General features: G+C 49.5%; 1 protein-coding gene across 1 annotated transcript in view; it reads right to left on the bottom strand.

Moving 5' to 3' along the window:
* Nucleotides 1-4,635: 4,635 nt before the first annotated feature.
* Nucleotides 4,636-19,749, bottom strand: part of GPD1L (glycerol-3-phosphate dehydrogenase 1 like) — a 46,910-nt gene continuing 31,796 nt past the window's right edge. Inside the window, exons 5-8 of the mRNA XM_004603849.3 lie at nt 15,417-15,529; nt 10,116-10,349; nt 9,458-9,564; nt 4,636-7,442 (exon numbers count right to left, since the gene is read on the bottom strand). Coding sequence (XP_004603906.1) covers nt 7,346-7,442; nt 9,458-9,564; nt 10,116-10,349; nt 15,417-15,529 — 551 coding nt within the window. The 3' untranslated portion in view covers nt 4,636-7,345. The remainder of the gene's footprint in view (nt 7,443-9,457; nt 9,565-10,115; nt 10,350-15,416; nt 15,530-19,749) is intronic.

The raw sequence follows: 19,749 nt of genomic DNA, 5'->3' as shown, positions 1-19,749 counted from the left end.
AAACTCAGCGGTGTGTCCGTTGCCAATACTGTTGGCTGGATAACTCTGTCCCATGTTGCCCTCCAGTGGTGACTCTGGGCACTGCAGCTCTTGGTTTTAAGCAGGTTCCCCATGGCAGGATTCAGGGGGGAATCCAACAGATACAGGGCCCCATCTCACTCACCCTGGGAAACACAAACAGACTACGCCCCCATGAGACACCGCTGCTATACTACTTGGGTTGGTCGCTATCGGAATGACTCAGGATGGGGGCTAGAAGACAGTATAGGGGTTAAAGCACTTGCCTTGCTCGCGGCTCAATTCTAGCACCCAGTATGGTCTCCTGAGCCCTGCCAGGAGTGATCCCTGAGCACTGAGCCAGAGTAAGCATCACCAGGTATAGCCCAAAAGCAAAATACAAGACAAATAAATGGAACTTTAAAGTGTGGGACTTGGGCTGGAGCTATAGTACAGGGGGTAGGGTGTTTGCCTTGCATGCGGCTGACCCAGGTTCAATTTCCGGCATCCCATATGGTCCCCCCCAAATACCTCCAGGAATAATTCTTGAGTGCAGAACCAGGAACAATTCTTGAAAAAAAAAAAAAGTGGCTTCAGCCGACTTTGCCTGGAGCTGGAGGGTGGAGGAAATGAGGTGAGGCTGAACCCAAGGGCACAAAGTTTCAGATACGAGATGATTAAGTTCTGGGGATCTCGTATGGGGACTGTAGTGTGGGGACTGCGGTTAACAGTTTGTGTTGTTCAGACATCCTCACTGAATCCCTTTGATCTACAGACCAGAATGTTCTCTCACCTCCTGAGCAGTTCCCTTCACAGGGCCACCAGCAATCTAAGTGTGGATTTGGCTTTTTCTCCACGGATCCTGCCACCCGGAAATGCCTTCAGGAAACAAGGAAAGGCAAACCACATGTTGTTGTTGTTTTTTTTAATCACTGTCTCTGTCGTCCCATTGTTCATCGATTTGCTTGAGTGGGCACCAGTAACGTCTCCATTGTAAGACTTATTGTTAATGTTTTTGGCATATTGAATACGCCATGGATAGCTTGCCAGGCTCTGCCATGTGGGCGAGATACTCTCGGTAGCTTGCCGGGCTCTCTGAGAGGGGCGGAGGAATTGAATCCTAGTTGGCCGCATGCAAGACGAATGCCATACCCGCTGTGCTATCACTTTTTCTGACACTATTTACAATTTTGTTTGTTTGTGTGTTTATTAGGGGGCCACACTCACAGTGGTGCTCAAGAGTTACTCCTGGCTCTGCACTCAGGGATTATTCCTGGTAGTGCTCAGAGGACCATATGGAATGCCAGGGATTGAACCCAAGTCAGCTGCAAGCAAGACAAGTACCTTACCAGCTGTGCAATCTATCCAGCCCCCTGCATTTTTCTTTTAAATAGAACCTCAGAGAGAGACTAACTTGTCCAAAGTCACACAGAATGTGACCCCCAAACCCTGCAAACTATGAAATTTCATGCTTTCTCATTGCCAAATAGTTTTTGTTTTGTATTATAGACAGTTCTTTATCCGTTCACCTATTGTTGGGCATTTGGGTTGTTTCCAGGGGGGCAGCAGTAGCCTCGGTGTAACTGGCGGGGATTTTCTGTTTGCTCACTTAAAGAAGGCAGATTTCTGGGGTGGGGCGGAGGAGCACTGAGAGTGTTTTGGTGTTTTTTCTGAAAAGGGGCCAGTCGACTACAGTAGGCATAGTCTGGGAAGCTCTGCTTTAGAAGCTTATGTTCCTGGAACTATTCCTGAGAGAGAGAGAGAAAGAAAGAAAAAAAAGAAACTAGTAAGCAGATGTCTGAGCACTTATTAGCACGCTAGAGCCAGAAGGAGAGCATGAAGACAAACGTTTGTAACCAAGGTAGACCCAAGCGGATGTCCAACAAGGCGGGGAGATCCAGAAGCAACAAAATCCAATCTAAGACACAGGCCAGAACAAAAGTAAAATCGCTGTATATACAAGTGTGTGGCTGGTTTTGAATGAAAAAGTCAAAATGAGACAACACACCCACACAAACCCAGCTTGTTTATAAGGAACGTTCCAAAGACTTGACCGCGACCAGGGAGCCAGCACAGGAGTAAAGGCAGAGCCCAGTTTGATTCCCAGAACCATATGGACCCTTGAGCATCACTAGGTGCAGCCCTCAGGGCCCTGAGCTTCTCTGCAGTGGCCCAGGGAGTCACTGGGCCAGAGCAACAATATGCCACGGTCCTAGCACTCACCACTGACCCCGTTTGCTGAGAATCACTGGGATTACCGTACCACGCCACCCCCACGCCACCCCTGCCTACAACTCCTTAACACTGTTTGGGAGATCTAAAGAAAATAAAAAATAAAAAATTTAAGAACCCCAAGAAAGAAATGATGTTAATTTTTGCTGGTTGCTAATTTAGAGAAAAGTCATTCCAAAGAGTGACCTCTGGTGGTCAGGAGGATCATAGTTCACTGAAACAGATTTTTCTCTTAATATGATTTCAGCTTTGTTTTGTTTGGGGGCTATACCCTGCAGTGCTCAGGGCTTATCCTGGCTCTGCACGCAGGGATCGCTCCTGGCGGTGCTTGGGGGACCTTATAGGGTGCTGGGGATCACACCCCTGTCAGCCACATGCAAGGCAAATGAGTACTGGTACTTTCAGTACTTTCTTTCACTGGTACTTTCTCTCCAGCTCCACTCATGACTTTTTAAGTGTTTTTAATTTTTAATTTTTATATTTTGTTTTTTGGGTCACATCTGGCAATGCTCAGGTGTTACTTCCTGGCTCTGCACTCAGGCATCACTCCTGGGGTTCTCGGGGGACCATATGGTATGCTGAAGATTGAATCTGGATTGGCTGTGTGCAAGCAAACGCACTACCCACTGTACCATCTCTCAGGCCCTTCACTCATGATTCCCCCACCCTCTTTAATATATTATAATTTCAGCCAGAAAAAGGGCTCAGTGGTGAAATATTTGCCTTGTGTGTTAGAGACTTACCTTAAAAAATACAACAAAAAACCTAATCAAGATGTCCTACTTTATATATATATATTGCAACCAGTGCTGTTCAGAGGTTACTCCTGGCTCAACACTGAGGAATCATACCTGGTGGCTCAGAAGGCTATTAGGGGTGCCAGAGATCAAGCCTTGGTTGGCTGCAGGTAAGGCAAGCACCCTACCTGCTGTACTATTGCTCCTGTCCCAGTTTTACTGCTTTGGACACTTTTTTAATTGAGTCACCATGAGATAAACAGCTACAAAGCTGTTCATGATCGGGTTTCAGTCATACTATGTTCCGACAACCATTCCTCCACTAGTGCACATTTCCCACCACCAATGACCCCAGTTTCCCTCCCACTACTTCCTGCCCCTAGCCTGTGTCTATGGCACTTTTCTTCTTTCTCTCTCCTCTTTTTGGACAGACTTTTGCAGTAATCCCATTACTATGAGCCACACTGCAAGGATATTATTTATATTTGCCAATATGGAAGAACTTCAAGGAGGTGACAACATGGATACTAAGAAACTAGAACCCAGGTCTTGGCCCAGAGAAGCCGGAACTTTCAATAACTAGAATTCCTACATCCCTCTTGGAGAGCCCGGCAAGCTACCGAGACTATCCCCCCCATATGGCAGAGCCTGGCGAGCTACCCATGGTGTATTCGATATGCCACAAAAACAGTAACAACAAGTCGTTACTGGTACCCACTCGAGCAAATTGATGAGCAATGGAATGACAGTGCTATGTTTATCAATAATAATAATATTAATTTATTTAGGGGGGATCCACACCCAGAGATACCCAGGGGTTACTTCTGGCTCTGTGATGAGGAACAACTCATGGTGGATTGGGGGGGCAATATGGGATGCCAAGGATCAAAGCCGGGCTGGTTGCATGCAAAGCAAGTGCCTTACCTCCTGTACTATTGCTCTGGCCCCAGATTAGTTATATCTAATAGCATGTCATGTACAGTCAATAAGATTAAGTTATTGTGCTTATTAGATCCTTATAGTTCTAGTTTTTTTTAAAAAAGGAGATCATAAACTTAGTGTATAAGACTACATGGTAAAATTTTAACAGAAAAATAGGGACTGGAATGATGGTACAGCGGGTAGGGCATTTGCCTTGCATGCAGCCAACTGGGGTTCCTGGCATCCCATATGGGCCTTTTAGGGCTATCGGTGGGGAGATTTTAGTTTTATTTTGCTTTTTGGGTCACACCTGGTGATGTATGGGGGTTGCTCCTGGCTCTGCACTCAGGAATTACTCCTGGTGGTGCTTGGGGGACCATATGGGATGCTGGGAATCAAACCTGGGTCGGCCGTGTGCAAGGCAAACACCCTATCCACTGTGCTATTGCTCCAGCCCCTGATTTTAGATTTTTCAGTTTACAGAATGGCTAGAAATGGAATAGACCGCATTTTCAAATTACAATCATATGAAAAATATCAGCAGTAAGCCTTGGAAAGGACAGGCCAAATGAAACAGAACAGATGTTTGAGGAGTGGGATTAGAGATGAAGCCATCTTTTTGGGAAAAAAAAAGACTTTTTAAAATTATGGTTCATGCAACAGAATACAGGCGCGGGAGGTGAGGGGCTGACTCAAATAAATAAAACTCTTAGCTGAGATTTTTAAAACATAGGATCAGCTACACAGATTTTGGTTAGGGTGAAATGTTTATTAAACCAAGCTTTTAAGTGATATCCATCTACAGTCTGTACACAAATATAGTACACATACAAGAACAAGGCTCTTTGATGGAAACAAGTGGGGAGAGCAGAGGCCTTTGGGAAGTGTAATACCTCACCACTCCTGGGCCCGTGCCAGAGGCCAGTTCCAGCTGAGAGTTAAATGAAAATCCACAGATGTGGGGAGAACAAAGAAAAAAAGATAAAGAAAAACCCAGAAGCATTCAAGTCCCATCCCTCCCTCCCACTAGGAGAGATTTCAAAAACAGATTATTTGTTCCAAATTATAGTAATGGATTATACCAAGGCATCAGTGTAAGTTTTACATTCACAGATTGGCTAAAAGAGTACAAAGTAAGCATTTCTTCTAGATGTCCCTTTCCCAGTTACCAGGATAAGAAATATGAATTTAAATAGATGAACCACAGGAAGTTATAAAACAGGTAACTCATAGAGTAATAAATATCTGTCACCAGCAGAGTACACACTTCGGAAATTTGCCTCCTTCCATAGGGTGCAGGAAAGTATAAGTCAGTCTAAGAGGTACAATCAGATTTGTAAAGAAAAAAACACTTAACTATAAAACCCAGGGTCAGAAGCTGAATGCAGATGAGAATAGACAAGAGACAAAATCCTGATTCCTTGCATCTAATTCTCCTGCTGAGTAGACACCACGATGAGCTTACAGCCCTTAAAAAGTCTTAAAAAGTATCACTTTGTTACCTATGTACAAACTTTTAAAAAGATTGCTCACTAGACAGGCGAAAATGGACTGATCCAGTAGTGGCACTAAACTCAATGGAACTTGGAGTCTATTTTCTGTGCTTTCATAGTTTTTGTTAGGGGGCTTAGAAGTTCCCCTAAAGTGTTCTGGGTAGTTTAAAAAATTCCCACAAAAACCTATTCTATAATTGTTTCAGGTATGGAAGAGGGTGGGGGGGGGCGGGAAGCCCCAAACCAGAAAAAGAAAAAAGCTAAAAATCTTAAAAAGGGACCGAGAAGCCGAAAACATGTAAGTGACTGTCCTGGTTACCCCTAACACGGGTCAGCGCTTCCAATAGTATCTGCGACGCCCTCCAGAACCGATGCCATCAACAGTGGCAGGCCGTGATTCCTGCGCTGCTTCTCGTGCTAATCCTGGAATCAGCAGCACTCGCTTGACATAATGTGCATTTCTTCTATCTTCTTCTAGGTGGCAATGCCAGGGTCAACATCAAGCTTCACGGCAGATTGAATGCACATGTCCCCAACTAAGAACCCACGTGAGCTGGCCTAAGGTCACCTCAGCCTCGAACAGTTTTCCCTGGGAACTCTGGGAAATTTCCGAGCCAAAAGCAATTCCACGGTGGGAAGGATGTCAGAGCTCGCAGGGTCCCACGATCACGCCGACTCACTAACAACACACATTCAACACCTCCCAGATGTGGCCCTTCCCAAACTCAGCTGGCCTCGTGGGACCCCCACGGCAGAGCCTGGGCTCTTGGGCCCCTCCTTTCTATGGAGCACGGTTTGAGAAAGGGACATGAAAAGTCCCTTTTCTCCTGTAGTGGTTCTCATCATGTAGTGGGCACCAGGAGGGGATGGGCAGGGCAGACCTGGCACAGCAGAGACCCTGCCCCTTTCTGGAGGGGCTCAGGTGGGGCCCTGGAACCTGCCCTGATGCCAAGGGAAGCAGTCGCTGCAGAGCCTGAGGCCACTCTGAGCAACAGCTGCCTGGACGAGGGGACGCCTCGCAGCAGCAGGAAGCCCTCCGGTGGCAGGGGAAGACCACCCATGCCCTTTGCTACCACCCAGTAGCTGGAGATCAGGTCATCTCAGTGGCACCTAAGAAAGTCCCAGTCCCTTGATGGGAAGACAGGATGGGACTGACCTCTGGATCCGCCTCCCCCCACATCACCACCAGGGGACCGGATACCATGAGTGCCTCGTTCAGGGCATCAGGGAAAGGCCTCAGGGAAACATGGGCATCAAAGGTAAAAGCATCAGACAAGAGTTGAGAAGGAGAAGAATGTGTCTCTCGCTGCTGGCAAGAATGGGGTGCACTTTCTCTTCTGCCAATGAACGCACGTCCTGGCAGCTACTCAAGAGGAAAGAGACTAAAAACGCAGAAAACTGCAGCAAGAAGAAGAGGGGGAAGTGGATTGATTGCCTGGTTACAAACATCCAGTAGTTAAAAAGAAGATCAACTCACAATCCAGGTAGTTAATTATGCTGGCTTTGAGACAGTGTTGAAAAGTTACAGTATGTGGATCTGATACCCAGCCAGGTTAGTGCTGGTTACATTTTAACATCTGCAGAAGGGGGGGAGGAGGAAGAAATCCTTCCAACACCTATGATCTAAAACACCGCGCTGGGATCATTCCAATCTTTGAAGCTACCCCAAGCGGGAGGATTTCCAAAGTAATTTTTAAAAAGGCTTTTTAATTTTGGTTCAGAGGAACATCTGCAGAAGGAGAAAGGAACTCAGGCTCCCGCCTTCATATTGGTGTGTCCAGCTGCTGCCCCGTAAGCCTCAGCCACCAGGCCACACCTCAGCATCCGAAAATGAAGCTGTACAAATTCATACATTTCCATAATTGGATTATCGTCAAGCCAACGTCCGGTTGTCAAGTCCTGGTTTCTCCAAAAGGCTGATCAGAGAGGCAGAACTTTCCTTGACCCAACAGCAGGATTCACTTTTTACAAATGCTCTGGGTGGCTCTGCAGACAGGACAGCATCTCCTGGACGGGCCTGCCTTCGTAGCAGATCTGGTAGACTGCGGTGAACAATGGAAACCTAGTTGGGGAGAAGGGAGGAGAAGAATCAAGCCACCTGGTTTTATCTGCTGGCTTTTCCCTCCCTCCTAACTGAGAGCAGGAGGTCTCTGCTCTACTCCCAGAAAAGTGACCACCTTCTACTTCCTTTCTGATCTGCTGGGTGCTGACACTGTATATATATATATATATATATATATATATATATATATATATATATATATATATATATATATATATATATTTGGCTTTTTGGGTCACACCCAGCGATGCACAGGGGTTACTCCTGGTTCATGCACTCAGGAATTACTCCTGGCGGTACTCAGGGGACCATATGGGATGCCGGGAATCGAACCCGGGTCGGCCGCGTGCAAGGCAAATGCCCTATATGCTGTATATTATCGCTTCTGGCCCCTCAAGCAAACTTTCAAAATAGGCAGAGTCCAGTGACCATATACACACACAGCCTAAAGTGAGCATCTGAGAACGCTGTTTTAAAGAATATTCTGAGCATGAATAAACTAGAATTCTACCAAAAAAAAAACAAACCCCAACATCCTGAAGAGATAGTACAGGTGTTCAAGTGATTGCTTTGCGCACAGCTGAACTGGATTTGATCCCCGGTACCATATCCCATCCCCCAGCACCGTTAGGAGTGACCTCTGAGCTCAGAGCCAGGAATCAGCCCAGAGCACAGTCTGGGTGACTGTCAGATGGTGGGGACCCAGTATGTCAGAAGCACAGGGCTGTCCTTTCTGCCATTCCTGGGCTGGGACGATCCCCCACCCTCCCCTCCGTCAGAGGCTGGTTTGACTTCATCCCTGCCCAGCTGGATGAAAGTCATTTCAGAGAAAATGCCAATGGCACAGCAGCGACCAATGCCCTGTCTGCCCCATCCCGGTACTGCAGAGGGCGCTCTCGGCTGGTGGGTGCCGGGGGAGGGCAGGCGGGGTGGGGTAAGGCTGCGGGGAGCACAGGCCAGCAATGCACAGTGCTCCAGGATCCTGAGCGCCCCACTGGTGCTCAACACGGCTGGAGCTCCACTGTGCTGACTGGGGGAGGGACACCCATGTGTGCTCCCTGAGCACTTTTTGGGGAGGCTCTTCCCAACACCCACCCCTCTCACCTGGCTCACCCCCATTCCCACCAAGGCCGGTCCTCGACGCCCCCCTCCCCTGGGCTGGTCAGCCTCCCTACAGGATAGTTGTCTTTCTATAATCACAATGAAGCCACTATGCAGGGGGCATGATTTGGCCACAGAGCGCACGTGCTCCCCACACGAAGACTGGGGTTCTGTCCCCAGCGGTGCACTGTAGCACTGTAGCACTGTTGCCCCGTTGTTCATCGATTTGCTCAAGCGGGCACCAGTAAGGTCTCTATTTTGAGACTTCTTGTTATTGTTTTTGGCATATTGAATATGCCACGGGCAGCTTGCCGGGCTCTCCGAGAGGGACGGGGGAAATCGAACCCGGGTTGGCCGCGCTACTCGCTATGCTATCGCTCCAGCCCAGCAGTGCAAACAAGAAAAAAAAAAAAAACAAATCATGACTCAGGATCTGCATTGCCAGGAGGGACCCACAGCCCCCAAACACCACGGGATGTGGCTCCTGTTCAAAGACTCTTCAGAGCCAGGGAATGGGGGTCGGGGAGCCGCAGTGCTGGGCTCAGTCCCTGGCCAGGCCTGGCCTCCCTAGCCCCACGTGGAGTGGCCCCCGAGCACTACTGGGACATAATGCCTAGATGTGGGCATCCAGCTCGTCCCAACACCTGCCAGGACTCTGCCAAGTGGCTGACGTCCTATTTTGTGAAACGGCTCATAGAACTGCACCTGGGTCCCGGAGCTCGGGCCTGGTCGGGCATTCTACAGGAACACTAGCGTCTGGGAGGGGGTTGAGGCTCACTGCCAGAAATGCTGCCATGCCCCAGAGCTAACTCAGTAACGCTCTAACATGCATGCTCCCCACGGAGGGACACCCACACCCTGGAAAAGAGGGAAGAGGACTTTCTTCCTGGGCTCCAGGGCCCCGGGGGACTTACTTGTCCACCAACCCCTTCTGTTTGAGGATGCGGTACACTTCGGCCGAAGTCTGGGGACCTTGCAGCTTCTGCCCGTTCAGCATCTCCTTCTCCAGCTCTTCAATGGTCTTAGAAGCAGAGCGCAGAAAACACGCGTGGTCAAGACGAGACCCAGGGGCTCAGAGCTGGCTCAGGTGGGGCGGGGTGGTGTCTGCTTTGCTGGCGTGGGGCCATGAGTGCCATCCCCACACAGCCCACACGCCCCGCACGGGACCCCCAGCACCGCAGTCAAGTGTGTGTGTGTGTTTCCTGGCACGGCACAACCAAACGTGCAACCCCTGGTGAGCGTGACAACGAAAAGTGAGTGAACACTGCAACCAGGTCCGGCTCTCGTCACCGCGAGAGAGCAGGGAAGGAAGGAAGGAAGGGGGAGCCTTTAGGATTAAAGAAGGAAGACTCTAGAGGGAAGGAAAGGAGGGGGCCACAACACCTTCCCCCACCCCCACTCCCGCCCCCACCCCAGCAAGTCCAGGAAAAGCAAAAGTGGCTACAATTAAGGGCAGAGGCCCGGGGAAGCAGCAGCAGCCCAGCAAACATCTTTCCATGCCCAGCTCCCCCCGCAGGGGCTCCCCCAGCCCAGGGTCTGTGCGGGGAGGGCAGGTCGAGGGCGGGGGCTCACCTTTCCGGTCTTCGCAAAGGCCTCGGCCACCCTGCGGTTGCGGCCGCCATAGCAAGTGGTGATGAGGTCGGCCACGCCGCAGCTCTCCAGGAAGGTGGCCGTGGACACCTGGCCCTTGCAGAAGATCCTGGCGAAGGCGATCATCTCCATGAGCCCCAGGCGGATGACGGCCGCCTTGGTGTTGTCACCGCAGCCCAAGCCATCGCTGAAGCCGGCTCCCACCGCCACGATGTTCTGGAAGGAGAGGAAGGGGGCTGCAGCTCCGGGTGTGTGTGTGTGGGGGGGAGGGTGTCCCGTCACACCCAGGAGGGAGGCTGTAGTTCGGTGTGTATTGAAGTGAGGCATCCTGTCACACCCAGTTGGTGTGTGTGTGTGTGTGTGTGTGTGTGTGTGTGTGTGTGTGTGTGTGTGTGTGTGTAGAAGTGAGGCATCCTGTCACACCCAGCCCTGGGCTCAGATCTGGGCCCCAGTCTGAGAGAGGAAAAGTCTCTCCCTCTTCCCATTTTGGGGACCCTCAGGTCAGGCTGGGCTGGCAAAAGATGCAGACAGAAGGGAGATAGAACAGTCAGTAGCTGTCTCAGGTGAAATGCTGGACACATTGACGTTCTGTTTGGTTTTGGGGTGCCTGCTGCCCCTTTCGTTAGTTAATTATTAGGCCACCCCTGGGAAGTGCTCAGGGGCCACGTCTGGGTTCTGCGTTGGTGATGCCCGGTGGAGCATATCCCGTGCTGGGGTCTGAACCTCCGTTGTGGTGTGGCTGCGCCTAAGGAAAGTGGCTTCACACTTCTGCACTGTCTCTGCCGGCCCAGCAGAAGTGGCAGGGCTGAGCCCGGAGCTCCAATGAGGGTGCCTGCGATTGGGGGGCTCCTGGCTCTCTCCCAACCCCTCTTCAGTCACGACCACCTCACGAGTCCCCCCCTCAACTGAGAACCTCATGGCTCCCCCTAGGTGACACGAGGGGGGAAGTACAGGGTTAATTCCCTGTTTTGGGGGACCCTGGCCCCGGCCCAGCTTAGTCACCCTATCATGGCTCTGGAAATGCTCGCTCCGCCTCCCCCGTCACCGATCACTGTCAAAAGGAGAAGGTACACCAGGGCAACTCAGAAGGGGTCTGAAGAGCATCCCAGCAGATGTCCTCAGAGACCGCCCAGCTGTGCATGAACCACAGAGTATTCCAATCGGCTGTGAAGGATTCTGGAGCTAAAACTGGGCGTGGCGCCTGGAGGCGAGGGGGGCTACCCTCCCACCCCATTTCCTGGAAAGGCGGCTCTCGAGGCCTGTCTCCCATCTCTGCCATTCCAAATGGAGCACACTGGACCCCGCCGGATTCCCGAACCTCTCCACTCCCACAAAGAGAGCAGATGGCCAAGGAGCCCTTGTCAGAACACCCTCATATGTTTATGCACACACAGACACAAAAGGTAAATGAAGTCATGAAATTTGCCTATTCATATAAATGGATGGACATGGAGAGTATCCATGTGAAAGGAGTCAGAAGGAGAGGGACAGACATTGAATGACTGCATTCATTTGTGATATATAAAGACATATAAAGTAGAAGACTAATATCCAAGGCCAGGGAAAACAAGGGCCAGGAGGGCTGGTCAATGGTTGGAATCTACCACAAGTGTGTACGGGGGGAGGGTAGATAAGATAAAGAAGGGGGCAGTATGACAATAGTAGCTGGAAATGATGACATTGGACAAGAACTGAGTGTTGAAAGTAGGTAAAGGATATTCCTGATAACCTTTCAGTAGCTGTATTGCAAATGCCCAAAAGGAGAGGGAGGGAGAGAGGGGAAGAGGGAGAAAGGGGGAGAGAGGGGAAAGAGAGGGAAAGAGAGAGAGAGAGGGACAGAGAGAGAGAGAGAGAAGGAGAGAGAGAGAAAGAGAGAGGGAGAGAGAGGGAGAGAGAAAGGAGAGCGAGATCGAGAAGAGAGAGAGAGAGAGAGAGAGCCTTTCCATAAAGGCAGGCTGGGGGGTGGGGTGTGATGGGAGGGATGCTGGGGACACTGGTGCTGAGAAACATACACTGGTGGAGGGGTGGGTGTTGGAACACTAAGACTGAACCCTAATCATGAGGAGCTTTGTAAGGGTTTATCCCACAGTGATTCAATTAAAAAATCTTAAAAACAAAACAATATTGTAAATTGGGGCCGGAGTGATAATACAGTGGGCAGGGTAGTTGCCTTGCACACGGCCATTCTAGGTTCGATCCCCAGCCTCCCATAAGGGGCCCCTAGCATGTTTGGGCTTGGAGGCCTCACCGAGTGGTGGTCAGGGCTAACTCCTGATTCTGACTCAGGGATCACTCCTGGTAGGATTCAAGGGCCCCTATGTGGTATTGGGGACCAAAACAGATTCAGCTGCATGCTAGGTAAGTACCTGAATCCCCCTGGCTATCTCCGCAGCCCCAGTCCCAGTTATTATTAATTATTATTTTTTTTATTTTGTTTTGTTTTGTTTTTTGGGTCATACCTGGCAATGCACAGGAGTTACTCCTGGCTCTGCACTCAGGAATTACTCCTGGAGGTGCTCAGGGGACCATATGGGATGCTGGGAATTGAACCTGGGTCAGACACGTGCAAGGCAAATGCCCTCCCCACTGTGCTGTCGCTCCAGTCCCCCTCCCCCAGTTATTATTAAGAGAAATAAAAATATGTTCATGTGCTAGAAAGAGGAGAGGACGGGGAGATGGCTCACAGGACTAGAGCACAAGCGTGGTATGTGGGAACTCTTGGTTGCATCCTATCACTGCATGATGCCTCCCCACCCCCCCACTGCTGGGTGTGGTCCAATAATCAAAATACTAAAAAGTAAAAGGCGAGAAGGGCATATAACATTGGGTGTGGAGATATTACCAGTGGCCTTCACTTTAACCCTTCTACTTCTCTGGAATGGGTACGCCTCTCAGCGCCAGGAAGAACCAAAGTGATCCCGACAGGAAAGAAAGCCATGGGCATCAGGCCTTGGCAGGTTCCACCCACCCGGCTTCCTGGACACCCAAACCAGAATTCTAAGTCGGTCTGCCCAGAGGAACCCAGGAACTGTGCTCCAGTGTCTGAAACCCGTGTCCACTCTGCCTGTGCAATACTGCTTTGAGTCCTTCCCCCTCTCTGTGCAACGGGTGATTAGACTCCAGGAATGCCAAAGTGCCTTGAGTCTCCGTTTGCGAAATCGCCTCTCTTATGCAAGCGGACAAGAAGAAAGGCAACAGATCCGGTTCCAAAGAACAGCCAAGGGAAGGATGATGAGTGGCCCTCCTCCCCCACGACACCATTTCCGGGAGGTGGGAGCAGGCACAGACCCACTCACCGACTTCCTGCCAAAAGAAATGAAAAGCGGTGCTGAGGTTAGCCACGGCCCGGCCCGGGCTCCCATTAGCCGGCGCTTTTCCGGAGCCCGCCCCCGAGAACCTTTCTTCCCCTGCGCACCCTTCGTTCTGGGCAGGATCTCAGTCTCTCCGCCGACCGCCCTGGCTTATTCAGTCACTTAAAAACAGCTTTGGAAAGGCACAGGCCAGTGCTGGGCAATTAGGCATTCACGGTACCCCTGCTGTCAAGTGGTCATTAGTTTAATGAAGGACTATTAAAAACACATAAAAATCCCAAGCAACAAAAATAAACAAGCTGCGAAACCAGCGTCTTGAATGTGCAACAGGGCTTGCACGTGACAAGCAGAAAGATGCACACAGGCCTAGGGAAATAGGCCCGGGGCTGTCTGTCAGCCAGTAATTGACTTTTTTTTTTTTTAATGCATATCATACAGGACATATGACCGCACAGCCACATGTTATTATTGTTCCAGAAAGTAACGTACAGTTCTCACTTAAAGAATGAATAAGGGGCTGGAGCAATAGCACAGCAGGTAGAGTGTTTGCCTTGCACGCGGCCGACCCAGGTTCGATTCCCAGCATCTCATATGGTCCCCCGAGCACCGCCAGGAGTAATTCCTGAGTGCAGAGCCAGGAGTAACCCCTGTGCATCGCCGGGCATGACCCAAAAAGCAAAAAAAAAAAAAAAAAAAAAAAAGAATGAGGTGGGGGTGGGGTGGAGACAGTATAGTGGGGAAGGCACTTGCCTTGCATGCACCTGGGTTCGGGACCCAGCCAGCACTACAAATGGTTCCCCAAGCCCCATCATGAACCCTGAGCACAGAGTTAGGAGTAAATTCTAAGCACTACTGGGTGTGGTCTGCGCCCCCCACATACTACAGGAATTTTTAAAAAGAATTTTCAAAAGGATTGCACAATTTCTAGCAAGTGTGGCAGGCGCTCTTTTAATCTTTGTTAAGACTCACCCTGACCAGGCAAGACAAAAGTCAAAATGCCAAATTCCTTTCCTTGGTCACTCAAATTCCTGAAAGGCAGCTTCTTCCAGGAAGGAAATGGCTCAAGACTTCAAGGGGAGTGTCCTCTCTAGAGTATTGGCTTACTCCCCTGTTTTTGAGGGGCGAGGGGTGCTAAACAGATCTGGTTCCAAGGGGAGAAGTGGCAGAGATGGCCATGTTGGGTCAGCCAATGTGGAAATTCCCCTTTTCCCTCTCAAGTCCCTGGCCAATGGATGTTGTCTCCTTAATCCAATCTTTTCCTTTAACTGAAAAAGGTGAAATTATTCCTTTCTAATTTCTTTTTTTTCTTTTTGGGGTCATACCCAGAGATGCTCAGGGGTTACTCCTGGCTCTGCACTCAGGAATTACTCCTGGTGGGGCTTAGGGGACCATATAGGACTCCGGGGATCAAACCCAGGTCAGCTGTGTGCAAAGCAAACAAACGTCCTACTGCAGTACTATCCATCCTGCCTTCGGTGAAATTATTCTTAGAAATGCCTCTGTGAGTAGCCAACTATTTCACCTCTATAAAGAACAAAACTGAAAAAAACCACTGACCCACTAGAGTAGCCTGCAATGGAGAGACCAAGTTCCTTGTTCCGCTCCAGATAAGTGGGAGAAATATTAAGAATTAATAAAATGACTCTGCTCCCCAGTGGAACTCTACAATCATGCTGTTCTCTATGTATTCCAAATATTAAGGCTGCCAATTTCCCAAAGAACAACACGCCCAAATAACAACACGCCACAATTCTCCCAGATTTACAAATCAAAGCCAGCCCTGATCTAGAGAGAAGAACTCAAACCACCCAGGAAAGCCTAGCGCAAAACAGGAAGTGACAGACAAGGCTCCCAATTCACCATTCTTTTCTGCCCTGAGCCCGGAGAACACAGGGGCCATTCTTCCGGGTGAGACTCAATGATGTGTGCCGGGGGACTCGTGGGGGAGTGAAAATAACAAGGCTGGCTTTACCTTGAGAGCGCCACAGAGTTCAACGGTGTCAGCATCATCGACCACGGTGATTCGAAAATTTGGAGTCTGCAGAAGTTCCTTGAAGAGCAGGCCATTTGCCATTACTTTGCTGCCTGTTGAAAAGTGAGCAAAAAGGAAATGATTTAAAAAAAAAAAATCTCAGGGATAAAAATTGGAGCAATAGTACAGCGGTTAGGGCATTTGCCTTGCACGTGTGGCCTACCCAGGTTCGATTCCTGGCATCCCATATGGTCCCCCGAGTGCAGAGCCAGGAGTTACCCCTGAGCATCACTGGGTTTGACCCAAAAAGGAAAAAAAAAAAAATCTCAGAACGACAATACTAAAATCAAGAGGCCCCAACTTACAAAGGTGCTGGTCAAGATCGGGGGTGAGGGCAGGGAACACTAGTGGTGAGAAGTGGACGCTGGGAGTGGGATGGGTGATGGAACATTGTCTAAAACCCAATTACGAATAGCTTTGTAAACCACTGTGCTTTTATAAAATGTAATTAAAAAAAAAAGAATCTCAGAACATTATACACCTGAAACTCAACTATGAATAACCATGTAAATCCCAGTGTCTGAGTATTTATGAACTAATTTTTTAATGTAAAAAGAAAAAAATAGTTTGTTCTTGGGCCATACCCGGTCATATTCCTGGCGCTGTGCTCGGGCCCCCATGTGGGATGCCAGGGACTGAAGTCAGGTTGGCCATGTGCAATGTAGGCCATGCCCTAGCTAAATGTACTATCACTCTGGCCTCCCTGAAGTAGAGTTTTATTTTAAAAAAAAAAAAATCTCTCATCTGAACTTTCACACCCAAGAGCAGTTCAGAATAACTTTTATTATAAAAAGTAATATACTTGGTGGGGCTGGAGCAATAGCACAGCAGGTGGAGCGTTTGCCTTGCACGCGGCCGACCCGGGTTCAATCCCCAGCACCCCGTATGGTCCCCTGAGCACTGCCAGGAGTTAATTCCGGAGTGCATGAGCCAGGAGTAACCCCTGAGCATTGCTGGGTGTGACTCAAAAAGCCAAAAAAAAAAAAAAAAGAATATACTTGGTAGAGAAAACTTAAAAATTAATAGGCATAAGTATCACAAATAGAAAAAGATTTTATATTCTACCAATGACCCATAATTCCAATGACTGCAAGGGTCCAGATGTTCATCAGCAATTTAGCCTGCCTCTTTCACTTACTCAAATATGAATCTACATAGCTTTTTCCAAAATAAATGGGAATAGAATGGATGTGTGGTTTTATAATCTGCTTTATTCCACACTATGACATGAATAATTTTCTGTGACAGCTGTTCTTTTTTTTTTTTCTCCCAGGTTTTGGGAAACAACCAGTAGTGTGGGAACTATTCCCAGCTCTGTTCAGGAGTGCGATGTTGGGGATTGAACAAGGGTTGGCTGCATGCAGGCAAGTGCCTTAACTAGCCCTGCACCATCTCTCCATTCCCTCCGTGGTATCTCTGCAACACCATTTTAAGTGCTTGCTCAGGGGTCAGAGTTACAGCATAGGAGGTAAGGCACTTACTCGCCTTGGCATGTGGCTCTGTGAGCCAAACCCTGGTTTGATTCCTGAGTGCTGCTGGGGGTCACAGCTGAGCCAAGAGCCAGGAAAAGCCCCAGAGCACCACTGGGTGTGCGTCCAAAATAAACAAAACAGAAAAACAGACCCCCCCCCCCACCAAAGCCTCTTCAGTATCTGACTGTGTACATGCGCCACGCTCTGAGTAGGGCTCCAGCGTTGGATCTGTTATTTTTTACTAAGTTTATAGCCTGATGTCTATGTTTACATCTGTGAAAATTACTACTCAACAGCACTAACTCGCTCATTTCCCGGGAAAGAGAATACGCTTTTCCCTGCCGTTAGGCTTGATGGCACATCGTCTCTGGACTGACGGTGGGGTGGGGCACGAACATCTCCGCCAGTAACTGTGAATTCATGCACACACTAACAGACACAACTCAGCAGCAGCTGGAACGCTGTTTGTGCAGCGGCGGATGGGTTCTGGGCCCTCCCTTTCTGTGTGAGACCAGGTCCCTGCCAGGAGGAGGGGCCAACAGAGGTCGGAGGGCAGAGTGACTAACCCTGAAGCCCAGCCAAGACCAGCCGCCCCTCAGCAAGTGTTTATTTTGTCTGCCACCAAGATGTTGGGATCGTCTGTCACTCAGGATCACCATGGCCCCAGCGCCCTGGTCCACATCCACGTGGCTATCCATTGCCTAAACCATGGAAATGCATTCCGAGAACATGTCTACTAGAAACCCATTTTCTCTTCTCCATGCATTACTCTGTCAGGAAGACGAGTTCCCCTCTTTCCAAATACTGGAACCAAATTCATGTCAACGGGAGCAAACGGCCCCAAAGAGTCCATCAGACCAAGTGGCTGAGTCTACACAGTGCAGTTCCCTTGTGTGGGTTGAACAAACAGCCCCTGCCCCCATAACTGCATTGCTGTACTTACCTCCCTGCCCCTCCCCATGGGCCACTGCTCAAAGGCCTCTAAAGTAAGGGATTCTCAGGTCTACAAAGGCCCTTTCCTCAAGTGCTTTATCGTCTGGCTGACGGGAGCCAGAAACCTGATCGCTGACCAAGGCCCAAGAGGATCGCTGACCAGGCCTTTTATTTGCTGCTGAGACAAGACTGGATCTGCCAGTTCCCCTGTGGCTGCAAATGCGTGTCCACTAAGAGAGGTGGGGTTGGATTTAAAACTATCTTCAATGTACTCAACTTTCCCTTTAAAAAGAAATTGGAATTCTAAGAATGCATCTGGCATATTACAATAGCCACAGACAGTGGTGTGGTAAGCTGGAACCCACAGCATTGGGTACAGAACAGGTAATGCCCAAGGACACTCAAACTCTACAGAAGCAAAATCAGAAGAATCTCCTTTCCTCACACCCAGCTTTAGAGGCAATCTTCTGAATGAGACTCCTGGAACCCTACGTCTATCTGAGCCTAGACGTTCCACATGGAGCTAGCGTATCCCTAAACTTAGCGTGCCTGATACACATTAGGGTTTTTTTTTTTTTTTGCTTTTTGGGTCACACCCGGCAATGCACAGGGTTACCTCTTGGCTCTGCACTCAGGAGTTACTCCTGGCGGTGCTCAGGGGACCATATGGGATGCTGGGAATTGAACCCAGGTCGGCCGTGTGCAAGGCAAAAACACCCTACCCGCTGTGCTATCGCTCCAGCCCCACACATTAGGTTTTGAAAAATCTCCTGAGTTGACGAAGAAGAGATTCAGTGAAGGGAGGGGGGGAGTGAGGGTGGGGGAGCTTTTGCCACTAGAGGTCACCCGAGTTCACTGTGCCCGCACATCCTGGTAGGACAAACTGAAAGCAATGCCCGTTTCTGCCTCTCCAAGACGCAGGGGTGCGAAGATTCCTGAGTCAAACATGATTAAAAAATGAGTTGGCGGTGGGTGTCATCGGGAAGAGAAATCTAGGTGACACAGTGCCGTGATCAAACACGGGAGAGTTAGCCTTGGTAGGGAACAAGCAATCCATATCCAAACCTCTATCACCTTGGCCCGCCCCCGGCCCAGGACCCTAACTTGAGTGCTCCTGTCTACAGTTCCCTTCACTCAGGTCCTCAAAGCTGACTGTAGCCAGGGACTCGATGGCTTTAGCCTTTCATCGTCTTCCACAATACTGATACTGCTCAGAAGGACAGGCTTGTGTTTTCTTACCCACTCCTTACTTTTGGCTTGTCCGGTATTTCCTCGTGATTGAAATCAGGTTACATAAGACAACTTAGAACAATGACCTAACAGTTCTTGAACTGTTTTGTTTAGGTCAGGTTGCCCCTAGCAAGCAGCTCGGCCAACAGGTAAGGTGCTGGAAGCAGGGGAAGAGGCACCGCTTACATGCATTTGCCTTTTTACAAAGATTAATGGGCCCACCAGGAAACTGTCCTGTGAGAAATCTGACTGGAGGCAGGTTAAAAAAAAAGGGGGGGGGGGAGTGGGGCTGGAGCGATAGCACAGCGGGTAGGGTAGTTTGCCTTGCACTCGGTTGACCCGGGCTCGATTCCCAGCATCCCATATGGTCTCCTGAGCACTGCCAGAAGTAATTCCTGAGTGCAGAGCCAGGAGTAACCCCTGTGCATCGCCAGGTGTGACCAAAAAGAAAAAAAAATCCTAGACAAAGTCTCCAGGTACTACAGTAAAGTTAAGTTTTTTTTTATTTGTTTCTTTCTTTGCATTTTGGTGCCACACCCAGCAGTGCTTAGGGCCAATTTCTGGATGTGTTCAGGAGTCACTCCTTGTGGTTCTTGGGGAAAGAGCTCATATGCAGTGCCAGGGATCGAACCAGGGTC

This window comes from Sorex araneus, chromosome 4 (genome assembly GCF_027595985.1).
Source record: "Sorex araneus isolate mSorAra2 chromosome 4, mSorAra2.pri, whole genome shotgun sequence".
Classification (NCBI taxonomy): Eukaryota; Metazoa; Chordata; class Mammalia; order Eulipotyphla; family Soricidae; genus Sorex; species Sorex araneus.
Note: the sequence above shows the minus strand (reverse complement) of the source record. Positions and strands in the feature narration are given on the sequence as shown.